Raw genomic sequence first — 16,051 nt, forward strand, 5'->3', positions numbered from 1 at the left:
TAAATAAAAGACGGATGTTGCCAAAGGAGAGAGCCCTTCCCTCTGCTGCCCCCTGGCCCCTGCATGCAGCCCGCTCTTCATCCTCCCATCCTCCCCATCCGCTCTCCTCGGGAAGTCTCAGTTTTCTTTAAGCCAGGAAAGCCCAGCTGCAATGTCAGTCCCCCTACAGTGACTCTTTTTTTTTTTTTGTCTTTTTGTCTTTTTGTCTGTTTAGGGCCACATCCATGGCATATGGAGATTCCCAGGCTAGGAGTCCAATCGGAGCTGTTGCTGACGACCTACGCCACAGCCACAGCAATACCAGATCCGAGTCGTGCCTGCGACCTACACCACAGCTTATGGCAAAGCCAGATCCTTAACCCACTGAGCGAGGCCAGGGATCGAACCCGCAACCTCATGGTTCCTAATCAGATTCATTTCTGCTGCATCGAAGTGGGAACTCCACAGTGACTCTTATTATAATGGACTCTCACACAAATGCTGCTTAGCCCATAGCAAGGATTTCTAATAAACCCTGGAGGAGAGGGAGCTCACATGGTGTCAGGGCTCATTCTGAGCCAGGGTGGGGGCCTGGGCTAACTGTCTGGTCTGGCCGGGGCAAGGGTCAGGGAACTGCCCAGAGCATCAGAGCAAGGGTCAGGGGGCTGCCCAGAGCATCAAGTGGACCCAGCCCCTGCCCTTGGGTTTCAGCTGAGACACAAGAGGGGCTCAGAAGAGGTGGAGCCAGGGTGGGCTGGTGGTAGGGGTCACTTCACAGAGGGGGTAGGTTTCCCTGACCTTGCAGCCTAAGGGTCGCCTCCATCCTGAGCACTGAAGCGCCCAGGCATTTTCCATTCCTCTGGCACTGGAGTCAGTCCCCGAAGGGGCACCCCATCCAGACTTATGCTGTGGGAAGGCAGGCCCAATTCTTTCTCACCGTCTATCCCCAGCACCCCACATTCATGGGCATTGGGCCTGGCACTAGTTCGTTCCATCAATCATTTCCTCATTCATCCAGAAAATGCCCATTGAGCCTCTTCATATGCAGGAACTGGGCTGAGCACTGAGGATACAATGCGAATAAGACCTACAAGGTCCTGAGAGCCTGAAGAGGAAGGGACAGACATTGACCAAATAGTCACATGGCAAAAAGAAATTTGCAGCCATTGCTGGCATTCTAAAGGAGGGGCCCATGGGCTGTGGGAACTAAGAATGGGGGAACCTGACCCAGTCAGAGAAGGGTCCTGGAGGAGATGGCATTCAAGCTGGAGTCTGGGAGATGATTAAGAATTGGCGTGATAAAGAGAGAGAGAAAGGCCTTCCAGGAAGAGGGGACAGCATGTGCAAAGATCCTGTGCAAGAGGGAGCAGGGGAATACAAAGGCCTGACAAAGTGTTAGTATGGCTGCAGCAGAGAAAGCAGGAAGTTGCAAAGGGGTTAATTAAGTCAAAAGGACTTCAGGGTTCAAACACCATGAGGTAGGAGCTTTGCCTTTGTCCTAAGGGCATGGATGGGGAGCAAGTGGCTGGCAGGGCAGGGTGCTTTTTGAAATGACACCCTGCCTGCTATTGTGGAGAATGGAGAGGTGGGAGCAGAGTGGATGTGGGGGGACCACTCTAGAGCCAGTGATCCAGCCAAGAGATAAAGGGGATTGAACTAAAAGTTTGGATGGATGGGTCACGGATAGATGGATGGATGGATGGATGGTTGGATGGATGGGTGGATGGATGGATGGATGGGAGGATGGATAGGTGGGTGGATGAATGGGAGGGTGGGTAGGTGGACAGATGGATGGGTGGATGAATGGGTGGGTGAATGGGTGGGTGGGTGGACGGGTAGGTGGGTGGATGGGTGTGTGGATGGGAGGATGGATGGGTGGGTGGACGGGTGGGAGGACAGATGGGTGGACAGATGGGTGAATGGATGGGTGGGTGGCAAAACAAGTGGATGGTCAAAGGAAAGGTGTGATTGAGTGGAAGGATGGATGAATAGGGGATCAAAAGAAGGATGTGTGGATATGTGGATGAAACACAGATGGGAAGATGAGTGCATGTGAGATGCAAAATGGGCCTTCCAGGAGGAGAGGGGCTGGGGCTACACACGTGTCCAGGGTCGGCATCCCTCATACCTGAACTCTGCACCCTCCATCCACATCTTCCAGGAAAGAGGCCACAGAGAGAAAGATCCAGGTGGTGGCATGGCACAGTGGCTAGTTCCAGAATTTCATGCCGGCTCATGCTTCTGTGCTCCATATCTGGGCCACAGAAGAAGTGGGTAGAGTAAGTGGTCACAGCCCCAGCTCCCAGCTCCCTGAACCCCTCATCCTTCAGGTGATACCTCCATCACTCGCTGGGGAGGGGTGGAAGCAGGGGACCCTTCCATCTGCTGGACACCAGGCATTCTAGTGGATGCAGCCTGGCCAAGGCTTCATGATTATCATCCCTGTAAAAATTAATGTAGATACATTTTTTCAAGCGTTTAAAAAATCAGATCTCTGGGTGGAGAGATGAATAACCATATTCATGTTAAAGACTCATGTAACAAAAAATACACAGGGCAATAATTCATAATGCATTCTATTCTACAGAGTCATATTTTAATGCGTGACATATCCTGGGCAGCTCCTCTGTGCTAATTTTGTTTAATGAGCACATGTTATAGAATTTTCAGAGCACTATCCCTGGGCAATTAAAATGTGTTAACCTTTTTGGTTAAATTGTGCTGCTGAGGAAAGATCCTCAGTGTGAAACAGAAAGAAATACCCGGGTGTCAGCGAGGTGGAATCTAGAGGAAGGGATTGGCGCTGTGTCCTGGCTGCCTGGCCTCGGGGACCTGCAGCCCTTCTCCCCTGGCCTTGGGCCTCTGGTCTGTCATTCCTGCTTTTTCTTGGCCAAACCCAGCTCTCCTGAGCAGGACAAGGAGCCTGAGGCCTGGACCCACATACTGAGCGGCCTTCGTTGAACAGGCATTAATTGAGTGCCCACTGTTGTCCTGACCTGGGGAATCTGGGTGGCCTCAAGGGACACAAAGGTGATGGAGGGAACAAGTGAGATTTAACTGGAGCTTCAGTGCCTTGAGGAGGGCCAGGGACCACTCATTTGAAGTCCTGGCAGTTCTCCTTTTCCTCATCTGTAAAATGGGCATACGACACCCGTAAGTCCATGTCTTTTAGATCCAGAAAGGACTCCTCAAGAGCCTCTAGCTAATGAATGGTTCCCCAGCTTGGTTCTTTGGAACCCTGGGCCCCCAGCCCTATCTCCAGCTTCAATCAGAGCAGTTCTGCCTCTAATGGTTTTACATATTAAGCAATCTTATTGATATTAAATAATGCAATAACATCATCAGCTTGAAAAAGGATTTCTACTGCTTTAAAAGATTTAAATACAACTGATTTAGTCCAAATATTTGTATCTATATCTATATAAGTGTATATATACTATACGTATATACAGACAAAAATATATAAATATATAAATTATACGAAATATACAAGTTATACAAATATATTTTTATCGTATGCAATATACACATTATATGTGTGTGTGTGCATGTCATGCACACACACGCATATTATTTTTTCCTAAGGGAAAAATCTGAAGTGGTTTACAAAGCTGCACGTGGCATCACAGTGGAACAAAAATTATTTAATGAAGAAATTGGAATAAAGGGAAAATGAAGGTAAAATGGTGAAACTACCCTGAGAAAATTTTGACCAAGAGATGTGTGCAGGAGTTCCCATCGTGGCTCAGTGGTTAACGAATCTGACTAGGAACCATGAGGTTGTGGGTTCGATCCCTGGCCTTGCTCAGTGGGTTGGGGGATCTGGCATTGCCGTGAGCTGGGGTGTAGGTTGCAGATGCGGCTCAGATCCCGAGTTGCTGTGGCTCTGGCGTGGGCCGGTGGCTACAGCTCTGATTAGACCCCTAGCCTGGGAACCTCCATATGCCGTGGGAGCAGCCCTAGAAATGGCAAAAGAAGACAAAAAAAAAAGAGGGAGATGTGTGCACATGATCTTGGGCCATTACAAGGTCAGGTCACTGCCCGTGATGGGCCTCCAGCCCCTGCTTGTGTTTGAAGATACAGCTTGTGTTTGAGATGACAAACGTAAAGCCTCTGGCCAGTGCCTGATGCATCATGCTTGCTCAGACCCGCTGGGGGCATCTAAGAAAGACTGCAGTCATTCGACAAATGCTTTGAGCGCAATGCAGGGTGTGGGCAGGGTGCTAGGTGATGAGTTTGGGTGTAGAGAGGTGCTTGGTGCAGAGAAGACAGTGGCGGAAACGTAAACGGCCGTGGCCGCCCAAACACAGCCCCACAGAAATGTGACTCATGGGACAAAGGGAGCCTCTGATGGGGCCACGGAGATGCAGTGTCTGAGGGAGCCCTGTGGGAGTGAGGGGGCAGCTAGTGAATGGGAGGCCATGAGATGAGCCATGTGGATGGATGATGGAGCCGCAAGGGAGATGTGAGGGTGGGGGCGGGTGAGGAGGGGCCCAGTGAGGGATTAGGTCTTCAGTCTAGATGAAGCCTCTCGGGGTTGGGGGGTATCACGTGTACTTTGCCTTTGGAAAGGGCACTCTGGCCTCTGGCTAGGCAGTTGCCCGGCTAGTTGGGGTCAGTGGATGTGGAGAAGCCAATCAGGAACAGCAAATTGCTGACATCGTGGGGGGGGGCAGTTAAAGGGCCAGCACAGGGGTGAGGCTGGGGCCATGGGGGTTTGGGGGTGAGAAGCAGACAGATTAAGAGCTGTCCTGGAGGGCACCCTGTGTGTGTCCCTGGGCAGGAGAGAACAGGAAAGACTGTCTACCAGCATGAGCCAAGGCCTGGGGGCAGGAAACGGGAGTAGGGCAGCCCAGTCTGCCTGGAACCTGGGGCACCTGAGGCAGTATGGAGGTAGGTAAGGCAGAACTTTCCCGCAAGGTAGGCTCAGGAAGAGCTTCCTCCAGGCAAAGGAGTCTGGATTTGATTTGCAAGTTCCTGGGTGTCACTGGAGATAGCTCCTCGTACTGCCTACCAGCTGTGCAACCATAGGCAAGTCAGTTAACCTCTCTGTGCTTTACCTGTGGACGAGCACAGTGGTTCCTACCTCCCAGAGCACCTGAGGGATTGAAGGAAAGAATTCTCTTGGCACCAAGAACCAAGACCCACAGGCTTATTAGCATCCCACATCTTCAAAATTTAAAGAATCTGAATGGGCTGTGGGGGCTGCTCCCCTGAGGACTGGGCTCAGCACTGAGGGAGCCCCCATCACCATCCCTGCCTAGGAAGCATCCTGATACTCGCTGTGGACAGGGCTGCTCCTGGCCCTGCAAGAGACCAGCCACCTGGCCATAAGGAAAGGCGTGTTAACCGTTTTCATTAAGTGGCAACATTAAAGGATCATTTGGGGCAAGATTTCATTTTAAGAAAATTAAGAAGCTAGAAAGGAGCTACCAACAAAGTTAGCCACATTAAAAAGCCATTACAAATGTTAAAATATTGGCAGTTCCCATTGTGGCTCAGCAGTAACAAACCCCACTAGTATCCATGAGGGCGTGGGTTTGATCCCTGGCCTCGCTCAGTGGGTTGAGGATCCGACGTTGCCATGAGCTGTGGTGTAGGCTCAGATCCTGCGTTGCTGTCACTGTGGTGTAGGCCAACAGCTGCAGCTCTCATTTGACCCCTAGCCTGGAAACTTCCATATGCTGCAAGAGCATCCCCACCCCCCCCCAAAAAAAAAACTTAAAGACAAATGTTAAAATACAAAAACAAACAAACAAACAAACAAAAAACCCAAACCCACCTCATCACCCAGGCTCTCTTCCTTGGAAGCCTGGGGCTGGGGTAAAGCTGAGGCACTGGGAAAAGGAGAGTTCCCGCTCTCCGGCCCTGAGCTGGCGTATGTGGAGCTTCACAGACAGAAGCCACCTCATCTGGGTTCGTGTCCCAGATCTGCCGTTTATCTTAGTGTGGCCTTGGGAGGGCTGCCAGGTTTCGTAAATAAAAATATAGGACACTTGGTTAAATTTGAATTTCAGATGAATAATCAATAGCATTTTAGTGTCAGTTGGTCCCAGGCAATATGTGGGATTAACATAAACTTAAAATTCTCTCTTGTGTGCCTGAAATTTAAATTTAACTGGGCACTCTGTATGTTTTTTGGCAAACCGAGGCCTCGGGCAAGTCCCTTCATCTCTCTGAATCTCAGTTTCCCCATCTGTAAAATGGGGATAAAATAGTAACTCCTGCAGTGCCGAGGCTGGGAATTCACGTAACAGGCTTGCTGCAGAGCCTGACCGCAGCGGGAGCTGGCTGGGTTTGCTTTTTTTTTTTTTTTTTTGTCTTTTTGCCATTTTCTTGGGCTGCTCTCATGGCATATGGAGGTTCCCAGGCCAGGGGTCCAATTGGAGCCGTAGCCAGTGGCCTGCGCCAGAGCCACAGCAACGCCAGATCCGAGCCGTGTCTGCGATCCACACCCCAGCTCACGGCAACGCCGGATCGCCAACCCACTGAGCAAGGCCAGGGATCGAACCCGCAACTCCATGGTTCCTAGTCAGATTCGTCAACCACTGCACCATGACGAGAGCTCCTGGGTTTGCTTTTATTAGCCTGCCTGTACTTGGCTCTCCTTGCCATACGTGACTCTCCATCCCCTCCCCATTGCTGGTCCTCAGCTCCAGCATCGGGTCTCCATCCCTGGATGTGGGTGGGGCCGCTAGCTGGGGGCAGAGGAGAGGAGGACGGAGGGGCAGAGGGAGCCTTTGGGCACCTGGGCTTCCACCAACTAGAGAGGCAGGACGTGTCGTGAGGGAGCCATTTGTGGGGCTGGAGGAGAAGGGGACATGGGCAGGGCCACATGAACAGCAGGCATTCATTTATGCCAAGCCCCCTGGGCCTGGCTGCTCAGAGAGGGCTTCCTGGAGGAAGCAGCACTTCATGAGGTAGGGCTCAGACCTAGACAAAGGGAAAGGAGGAGGGAGTGGGTCTGCAGGGTGAGCTGCCAGGGAACTGTGGACTGGAGCGCAGGGCTGGTGGCGGCGGAGCGGTGGGGGGTGAGGCTGTCCGGGAGGATTATGGAGCAGTCCCGATGTGGTGCTGAGACAGTGACTTTCACCTGTGGGAAGAGGGGACCCATCCAAGTTGTGTGCCTTAGGGAGAGGTCTCTAAGGTGCCTCGGAGGGAGGCGGATGGGCACCGGATGGCAACGGAAGCAGGAAAGTGCTTTAGGAGGCATGGTGAGGCTTGGTTAAAATGCGCAACAACACGGGTCGCTGCCCCCAGATTGCTCAGGCTCCTCCCACTGCCCAGACGCCAAGGCTGTCCTGTGGGCATCACCCTCAATGGACATGCTGTCATCCACCAAAAGGATCAGCTCGTCCTGCAACCCAGGAGCCAGCTGCCGGAGGCCAGGATAGGACGGGCCAGCAGGGCAGGGTCCACACAGGACCAGGGTACCCCTCTCTTGTACATTCTCTTGCACCTCTGCATCCCACACTTCGAGTTTCCTTTGAAACCCATCAGCATCGGTTGCTCCTAGTTTTTGCCCTAGTTACCAGCGCACATTAATTTTATGACAGAAATTAATTCTATCCACTTCCATTAGTGCTCGATTATTCCTTGCTGACTCCCTTTGAATAAACACCCATGAAGAGGCTTTAATTAAAACATCAACAATGGAGCAGCAGCCTCCTTGCAAGGTGGCACCTTCCAGCTTTGCTGTGGCTGGGCAGCTGGACGCAGCCAGCATAGTGTCCAGGAGACGGAGAGCCAGGGCAGGGCAGGTACAGGTGGCCATCAGGAAGCCAGGAATGTCAGGGCAAGGAGGGCTCACCCCATCGTCACACAGTGCTGAAGGCAGGATGAGAGCAAGGCCCCCCTGGATCCCACACCAGAGCTGGCTCAGCCAGCCACCCAGGGCCAAGTGTGGGCGATGGAGCTGAGTGAGGCGGGCTGGGCAAAGGGCTGCACGGGGCGGGGGTGGGGGGGGGGAGGGGGTCAGAAGGGAGCAGTGAGAAGGAGATTTCTGCCTAGAAGCTGCCGGTGCTGTTGTTTGGTGGAAGGGCAGGCCCAAGGTTGCTGGGCCGTGGGCTTTTCTAGTAGACATACGAATCTGTGCTGTTATGTAAAAGTCTCCCACGTTTTCCATGTTGAATTATAATTTACAATTTTTAGAACTCCACGCGCACCAAGCCAGACGCCTCTGCAGTCCAGACTGAGTCCTCAAGTGGTGACTTGGTGCCTTTCCGTTGTCCCTGGGCTCCGTGGGAGTTGTTTTTGCAACCAGCAAGGAGAAGATAGAGAAGTAGGGACACGGTGAAGAAGAGTGAGGGGCCAGCTCCAGAGCCTCCAATCTTGACACTGCCCTGGGTGCTGGCCCTGGGCTTTGGACCCCCTGCATCTCCCCTACAGATGTGGAAAGTTCCAAGACCCAGCAACCCTGGGCCTGCTTCTCTACCAAACTGCAGGACCTGAAGCTTCTAGGCATGGTGCTTGACCAAGGCCAAAAGGACTCCTAAGGGCCTCCCTGCTTTGCTCCACAAGGCCCTGCAAAACCACAGACAGACTCCCTGTACCCTGGCCCTAGGAGGCCCCAAGAGGAAGGCTTATTTGGCTGGGCTTGGCCATCACCACACTCACTGGTAATGGGTCCAGGATGGAGCTGGGTCAGGGCTGGGGGCTCAGGGCCAGTGATGAGAACAAGGGGTAAGAGCTGATCGGTTCCCAGCTGCCCCAGGCAAACGGGCCTCGGTCTCCAAGCTAAGTGGGTGTCCACGTCCAGCCCATAAAGGCCAGCCAGACTCAGACTGTTGCCCCTTGGGGGCTGGCCCTCTTGTCTCATTCTCAGATGGCAGCAAAAGGGAAAAGGAATAGAACTGATCATCCGTGATGAAAGAACTGTGTCTAGGGGTTTTCTAACTTTTTTAGCCAAGAAGCCCTTATTTAAGAGACCTGGTTTTTGGTCTTTTGGTTTTTTTGTTTTTTGGGTTTTTCTTTTTCTTTTCTTTTTTTTTGTCTTTTGTCTTTTTTAGGGCCGTACCCACGGCATATGAAGGTTCCCAGGCTAGGGGTCTAATCTGAGCTATAGCTGCCGGCCTATAAGACACAGCCACAGCAACTCAGGATCCAAGCCCCCTCTGCGGCCTACACCACATGCCAGATCCCCAACCCCCTGAGCCAGGATAGGGATCGAACCTGGGCCCTCATGGATGCTAATCAGATTCGTTTCTGCTGAGCCACCATGAGAACTCCCCCAGAAGACCTGTTAGGACAACCCAAAAGGCCGAATACATGGAAGTGGCCTTGCTCTGCTTAACGCAGCCGAGTGACCTGTTCTCAGACCCTCGTCATGGTCCTTGGGTTAGGAGATCTGTGCTTATCAATGGAGTGGCTCTGTCCACTGAGGCTGGACTCGTTCTTCTCTGGCTACCTGTCCTCACTGTGGGAATGTTCTGGTGCAGCGCTGGAGGGGGCAAGGCCAAGCAGTATGGTGTCAGCGTATTGAGTAAAACTCCAACTTAGCACAGGTCACCAGAGCCAGAACCAGCTTGTAACCTATTTTGGGGGTAGAACCTCAGACCTCAAATGTATCTGAATTTTACTTACTCTTCTTTTTTTATTATTATTATTATTATTATTTTGGTCTTTCTGCCTTTTCTAGGGTCGTACCTGTGGCATATGGAGGTTCCCAGGCTAGGGGTCCAATCGGAGCTGTAGCCACCGGCCTATACCACAGCCACAGCAATGTGGGATCTGAGCCGTGTCTGCAACCTGCACCACAGCTCACGGCAACGCCGGATCCTTAACCCACTGAGCAAGGCCAGGGATCGAACCCACAACCTCATGGTTCCTAGTCAGATTCGTTAACCACTGCACCACGACGGGAACTCCTACTTACTCTTCTTTAACCTGAAATACATTTCTTTGTTTTTAAGCTATCGTCAAAGCAAACAGAACAAAAACTAACAGCCTCTGAGCCACGCCAACCTCTGAGGGGCACTATTAACCTCTGAGGGGCAAACTCCTCACCCAAGTCGGCTCCCAGGCTAAGAGCGGGCCTGCAGTGGGGATGGAGAGGGTCTGGGGCCCCTCAACCCCCAGGGGAAGGGGCTGCAGCTCCCTGCTGTCCACAGCCCGTGTGACAGATGCTGCAGGGATGGAAGTTACCCTTGGGGCCAAGACACCATCCATGCTCCTGGAAGCATGGGCACGGCAGGTGGAGGGAGGCGGTAGCTGTCACTGGTCAGCTGGGGAGCAGCCCACCCATGCTCCTGAGGCCTGCAGAGCGGGGGCAGTCCACTCTGGGGCCTGTGGGAGTGCAGGCCAGGGCAGGGCTGACCAGTTTATTACCTCTGTATCCTCCCTATAACCAAACTCACAGGCTTGGCCTCCAGACAGGGTGGGAAGAGCAAGGGTCCCAGGGGGTGGCCTGAGCCAAGCTGCCTTCATTTTCATCATGAGCCCATGAATGGCCCCAGAGAACCCCTGTTATTTTCTGACATGGCTCTTGGCCTTCTGCCACTGCTGGGTAAATAGAGAAGCAGGATTTCCCAGGCAGAATCCGCTGGGACTGGCGCCTTTTCTGTGCCCTGTGGGGCTGGGCACACCCACAGTGGTCTTTGGGAACCCCTTTCCAATGGCTCCTGTGAGGGTCTTATCCTGCACCCCATCCAACCAATAAATGTTAATAGACACTTTCGCTGAGCCCAGGCAGCTTTGGTTTCTTTACGAATGATTAACCAAATGGGGATATTTGTTCAATACAATCAGTGACTCTGGGTGAAGGATCTGGCATTGCCATGAGCTGTGGTGTAGGTTGCAGACGCAACTTGGATCCCACATTGCTGTGGCTGTGGTGCAGGCCGGCAGCTGTAGGTCCGATTCATCCCCTAGTAGCCTGGGAACCTCCATAGGCCATGGATGTGGCCCTAAAAAGCCAAAAAAAAAAAAAAAAAAGGAGTGAATCAACCATTATGCCATCACCTCTCCAGCAGCCGGATTCTCCAGCTTGCCCTGGAATAATAAACATCTGCTGGTTCTTGAGCTCCTCCTGGTCCTCCCTTAGGAAAGGAGAAAATAGTCATCACAGCAGCCTCACCTCCTCGGGATCAGTGACCTCTCCATGCCTCGTAATTAAAGAGGCCTTGGGGAGTTCCCGTCGTGGCTCAGTGGTTAACGAATCCAACTAGGAACCATGAGGTTGCGGGTTCGATCCCTGGCCTTGCTCCGTGGGTTAAGGATCCGGCATTGCCGTGAGCTGTGGTGTAGGTCGCAGACTCAGCTCGGATCCCGAGTTGCTGTGGCTCTGGTGTAGGCTGGAGGCTAAGGCTCCGATTGAACCCCTAGCCTGGGAACCTCCATATGCCGAGGGTGCTGCCCTAGAAAAGGCAAAAAGACAAAAATTAAAAAAAAACAAAATTAAAGAGGCCTGAATTTTTTTTTTCTTTTGGTCTTTTTAGGGCCGCACCCGCAGCATAGGGAAGTTCCCAGGCTAGGGGTCACATTGGAGCTGCAGCTGACGGTCTACACCACAGCCATGCAATTTAGGATCCAAGCCATCTGCGATATATACCCCAGCTCACAGCAATGCCAGATCCTTAACCCACTGAGCGAGGCCAGGGATGGAACCCATGTCCTCATGGATGCTAATTGGGTTCGTTATTGCTAAGCCACGATGGGAACTCCTAAAAACTTTTAAACGTGAGGAGGGGAGACTTTAATAGTGGAAAAGACAAGTCAATACTATTTGGAGGCATGTTAAAATTTCTTGTCGCATCTCCTGTGTCCACGGTTCTGCAGTGTCCACCTTGCCTGGCTCACTGCCCAGTTGCCATACCCCCTGCCCCTGAGTGCCTTGAGGAGCTGGAGTTCTGTTGCACAAGTAGATCCACTTTTATTTATTTATTTATTATTTATTTTATTTTTTTGCTTTTGAGGGCCCCACCTGTGGCATACGGAGGTTCCCAGGCTAGGGGTCAAATCGGAACTACAGCTGCTGGTCTACACCACAGCCACAGCAACGCCAGATCCTTAACCCACTGAGCGAGGCCAGGGATCAAACCCACAACCTCATGGTTCCTAGTTGGATTCGTTTCTGCCGCACCACGACGGGAACCCCTCTTTTTTTTTTTTTTTTTTTTAGATCTACTTTTTAAACGCATCACACACACTAGTTTCTGTCTTGCCTGTATGGGCCTGAGTGTCAGGTTTTGCTGGAGCAGAAAGATCTTCACCAGGAGACTTGGCCTGGCCACTTGAGGCCCGCATGCCCAGGAGGCAGCACCCTGCTGGCCGCCTCCCTGTTTCCCTGCATCTGGGCCTCAGTGAATTCCACCCAGGCAGCTCGAGCCAGAGACACGAGACATTGAGAAGCAGTAAAAGAAGACCCAGGTCTTTGAAGTGACCATGCCATAGTCTTTCCTGATGATGGATGGCAAGAGTCAGGATGTCAACTTGGGCCAAGCTGCAGGGAGGGCCAGGAGTGACAACAGTGTGAAAAATTAATACTCCAGGGGGAAGCTTAGCACATTTGGGTGGTCCTGATCTTGTGCTTCTAATCGTTTTCAGAAGCGATTGACCATGGATAAGATGTGCACAGGAGTTCCTGTCATGGCTCAGTGGTTAATGAATCCAACTAGGAACCATGAGATTGTGGGTTCGATCCCTGGCCTCGCTTAGTGGGTTAAGGATCTGGCATTGCCGTGAGCTGTGGTGTAGGTTGCAGACATGGCTCAGATTCCTCGTTGCTGTGGCTCTGGCGTAGGCTGGTGGCTACAGCTCCGATTCGACCCCGAGCCTGGGATCCTCCATATGCCGAGGGAAGCTGCCCTAGAAAAGGCAGAAAGACAAAAAAAAAAAAAAAAAAAAAGACATGCACAGCAGATGGCCTCTGCCCCTCTTTCTCTTCAAACACAGCCCTCATTTCCAAAAACGAACAGATGGGAGTTCCCGTTGTGGGGCAGTGGAAACGAATCCGAGTAGCATCCATGAGGATTCGGGTTTGATCCCTGCCCTTGCTCAGATCTCGTGTTGCTGTGGCTGTGATGCAGGTGGGTAGCTGTAGCTCCCGTTTGACACCTATCCTGGGAACCTCCATAAGCCAGAGGTGCAGCCCTAAAAAGCAAAAACAAACAAACCAACCCACCGATGGATGGCTAGCATCTCAAGCCAGAATGGTCCTGGATTGTTTGTCCAGCCTCCTCTTTGTACAGAAGGGAGACTGGAGTCCAGGCCACAGTTATTTCCAGAACAAGAATGATTCAAGATTGAGGGAAGCACCTTGGATAGAAAAAAACGAATGGCGCTTATACCTGAAAAGAGGAGGAAGTCGTGGGTTCAGGCCCAGCCTTGCCAGGGAAGCCACAAATCTGGCCAGTCTGGCAGCAGGCAGCTAATTAGAGGTGGCCACAGCCTCTGTATCATCTGCTTAGCTAGGGAAAGGGCCTGCTGCATCTCTCCTCCCAGGTAGAGCTCCAGCCTGGCTCACTGGTGGGATGGGAGGGGGGTGGCGTGAAGAAAGGAGAGGCCTCCATATGGTGCCAGTGAGCAAGGTGGGGCTGGAAGCTGCTTCTGTGGATGCAGCTTAATTCTATGCAGGCTAATAGTGATGTCTTCGAGATTTGGGCGGCACCTGGGGTGTGCATGGTGTTTCTACACTGGCTCCTCTCAGTAACCCTGGAGGGAGCATCCCACCCCCAGGTGAGAAGCCTGGGACTCATGGGTGGGCTTATTATTATTTATTTATTTGTTTGTTTCGACTTTTCTAGGGCAGCTCCTGTGGCATATGGAGGTTCCCAGGCTAGGGGTCGAATCGGAGCTGCAGCCACCGGCCTACGCCACAGCCACGCGGGATCTGAGCCGTGTCTGCAACCTACACCCCAGCTCATGGCAACGCCGGATCGTTAACCCACTGAGCGAGGCCAGGGATCGAACCCACAACCTCATGGTTCCTAGTCAGATTCGTTAACCACTGCGCCACAACGGGAACTCCTCGTGGGTGGGCTTTTGCCCAGTCGCACAGAAGGCCTTCCAAGCAGATGAAGACCTGATGGCAGATGGGGAGCCAGGCAGGCAGCCCAGCTGAGGAGGAAGAAGGCATGAGTATTCCCATCCTGGTAGCAGTCAGGGGCTCGGGTTAGTGGCCGCATTGAAGAAGCAGCTGGAAGTGACCTCCCACCGGAATAGTATGAGGTTCCCTAGCCCACTTACCTTCACCAGCCAGTGACTGCAGAGCACCCTACTTTGACCCCAAAGGCTGGACTGGTAGTTCGTGGAAAGAAGACCCTAGCCCTAGCCCTAGCCCTAACCCATCAGGGTGTTTCAGGTCAGCTGTTCGTGAATGCAGAACTGTGCAGCTCAGGCGAGAGATGGAAGGGTGACGTCGTGTGCACTCGTGGGGAAGCTGGGCCTTAAACACTGAGGGCAGGAGTTCCCATTGTGGTGCAGTAGAAGTGAATCCAACTAGTGTCTATTAGGTTGCAGGTTCGATCCCTGGCCTCGCTCAGTGGGTTGGGGATCCAGTGTTGCCATGAGCTGTGGTGTAGGTCACAGACGCGGCTCAGATCCCACGTTGCTGTGGCTGTGGCTGTGGCCAGCAGCTACAGATCCGATTCAGCCCTAGCCTGAGAACTTCCATATGCCATGGGTGCAGCCCTAAAACAGCAAAAAGAACCCAAAAAACAAAAACCACTAAGGGCACTTTGCAGCATAGTGTTGGGGGGTGTAGTCTTTTTTTTTTTTTTTTTTTTGGCTATGCCAGTGGTATGTGGAAGTTCCCTGGCCAGGGATGGAACCCATGCCACAGCAGTGACAAAACCAGATCCTTAAGCCACTGGGCCACCAGGGAACTCTGAGCACATCATCTTTTTATTTAACTAAAATAATGACTTGGACTTTGGATTTCCTCTCCAGCCCACACCCTTCAGGCAGGGGCACCCGTGTCTGACCACTGTGGGCTGCTACAACGTACAGTCATAAATAGGAAGCAACCACAGAGCAGCCAAGCCCCCGCTGAAGTCAAGAGGCCTGGCCTCCGGAAGACTCATCCTCCCAGATCTGCTTGGTGGCTGCTGGGTTCTGATGACTCAGACATTAATTCCGCCCATCCTCTCATCCCCCTGCAGGCACCGGTCCTAACTTCGCCACAGACCCGCTCCTGTCCCTGCTCCTGTTAGCTCTGCATAAGTTCCTCCGCCTGCTGGTGGGGCCCTGACAGACTCACCGTCCTGTGCTCCTGAGCGCCCCACACGGCTGCCCAGCCCCTGGCTGAGGACCGCGTCGCCAGACGGACACAGACAGACTCAGAGAAGCATGACCAAGTCCACGTGGAAAATAAATCATATTTTTGGGGAAGTTACAGAAATGTAGAACACCTAAAATAATGCATCTAGTTTCCAAATAAGATGGAGTTTGGACCATGCAGTATGCATGGGCTCAATGATTTCTCTATTTTAATGTATTTTTCTTTTCTAAACTTTTTCTCCAGGTCTTCATTTTGCACGAACTGTTGAGCAGTTATCTTTAGGATACCCTGTAAAAATGTTGGGTCAAAGCCTTTCTGACAAAGCAAAATATTTTTAGTAGATGATTGCGTTTAGGAAATTTTTTAATTTACTTTTTCCTTTGGGGGCTTTTCTTTTTTTATTAAAGTAAATTATTTCTTTTGAGACATTTTGATTAAAAAAGATACATCTTATCATAAGTAAAATTCACTGTCAATAATATTTATTTTTAAATAAAGATTGGAAACAAGGTCAGACACTTGTTTATAAACTGTATTGTATATTGCTGAATAACAGTTGAATAAAAAACCACTTTGAAATAACCTTTCTACAGACATGTATGAATGTTAAGCCTTGGTGCCCAGAGCAGCCTGAATGCTGAATGCCATGACCTCGTGGTCTTTGATGCCAGCTGCACCCCCAGCTGGCTGCAGCCCAGCCTGGAAGACAGCCCAGGGCACCTGGCCAAGGCCACACTGAGTAGACCGAGCACTTGCCCAGCCTCCACTAGGGACAGGGGACTTCATGGAGCCAGGAGTGAAAGACACCCCCAGCCTGGGTCCTGAAGAAGGGAGTTGCTGGGAAGAGGGCTGATA

At 51.9% G+C, this 16,051-nt stretch overlaps 1 protein-coding gene across 3 annotated transcripts in view; it reads left to right on the forward strand.

Moving 5' to 3' along the window:
• Positions 1 to 15,778, forward strand: part of VSTM2B (V-set and transmembrane domain containing 2B) — a 30,325-nt gene extending 14,547 nt beyond the window's left edge. For all 3 annotated transcript variants that reach the window (XM_047791535.1, XM_047791536.1, XM_047791534.1), the window contains one exon: positions 15,078 to 15,778. In XM_047791535.1, the coding sequence (XP_047647491.1) occupies positions 15,078 to 15,166 (89 nt within the window). In that variant the 3' untranslated portion in view covers positions 15,167 to 15,778. The remainder of the gene's footprint in view (positions 1 to 15,077) is intronic.
• The last annotated feature ends 273 nt before the right edge of the window (positions 15,779 to 16,051 follow it).

The sequence above is a fragment of the Phacochoerus africanus genome, chromosome 8 (assembly GCF_016906955.1).
Source record: "Phacochoerus africanus isolate WHEZ1 chromosome 8, ROS_Pafr_v1, whole genome shotgun sequence".
NCBI classification, from domain to species: Eukaryota; Metazoa; Chordata; class Mammalia; order Artiodactyla; family Suidae; genus Phacochoerus; species Phacochoerus africanus.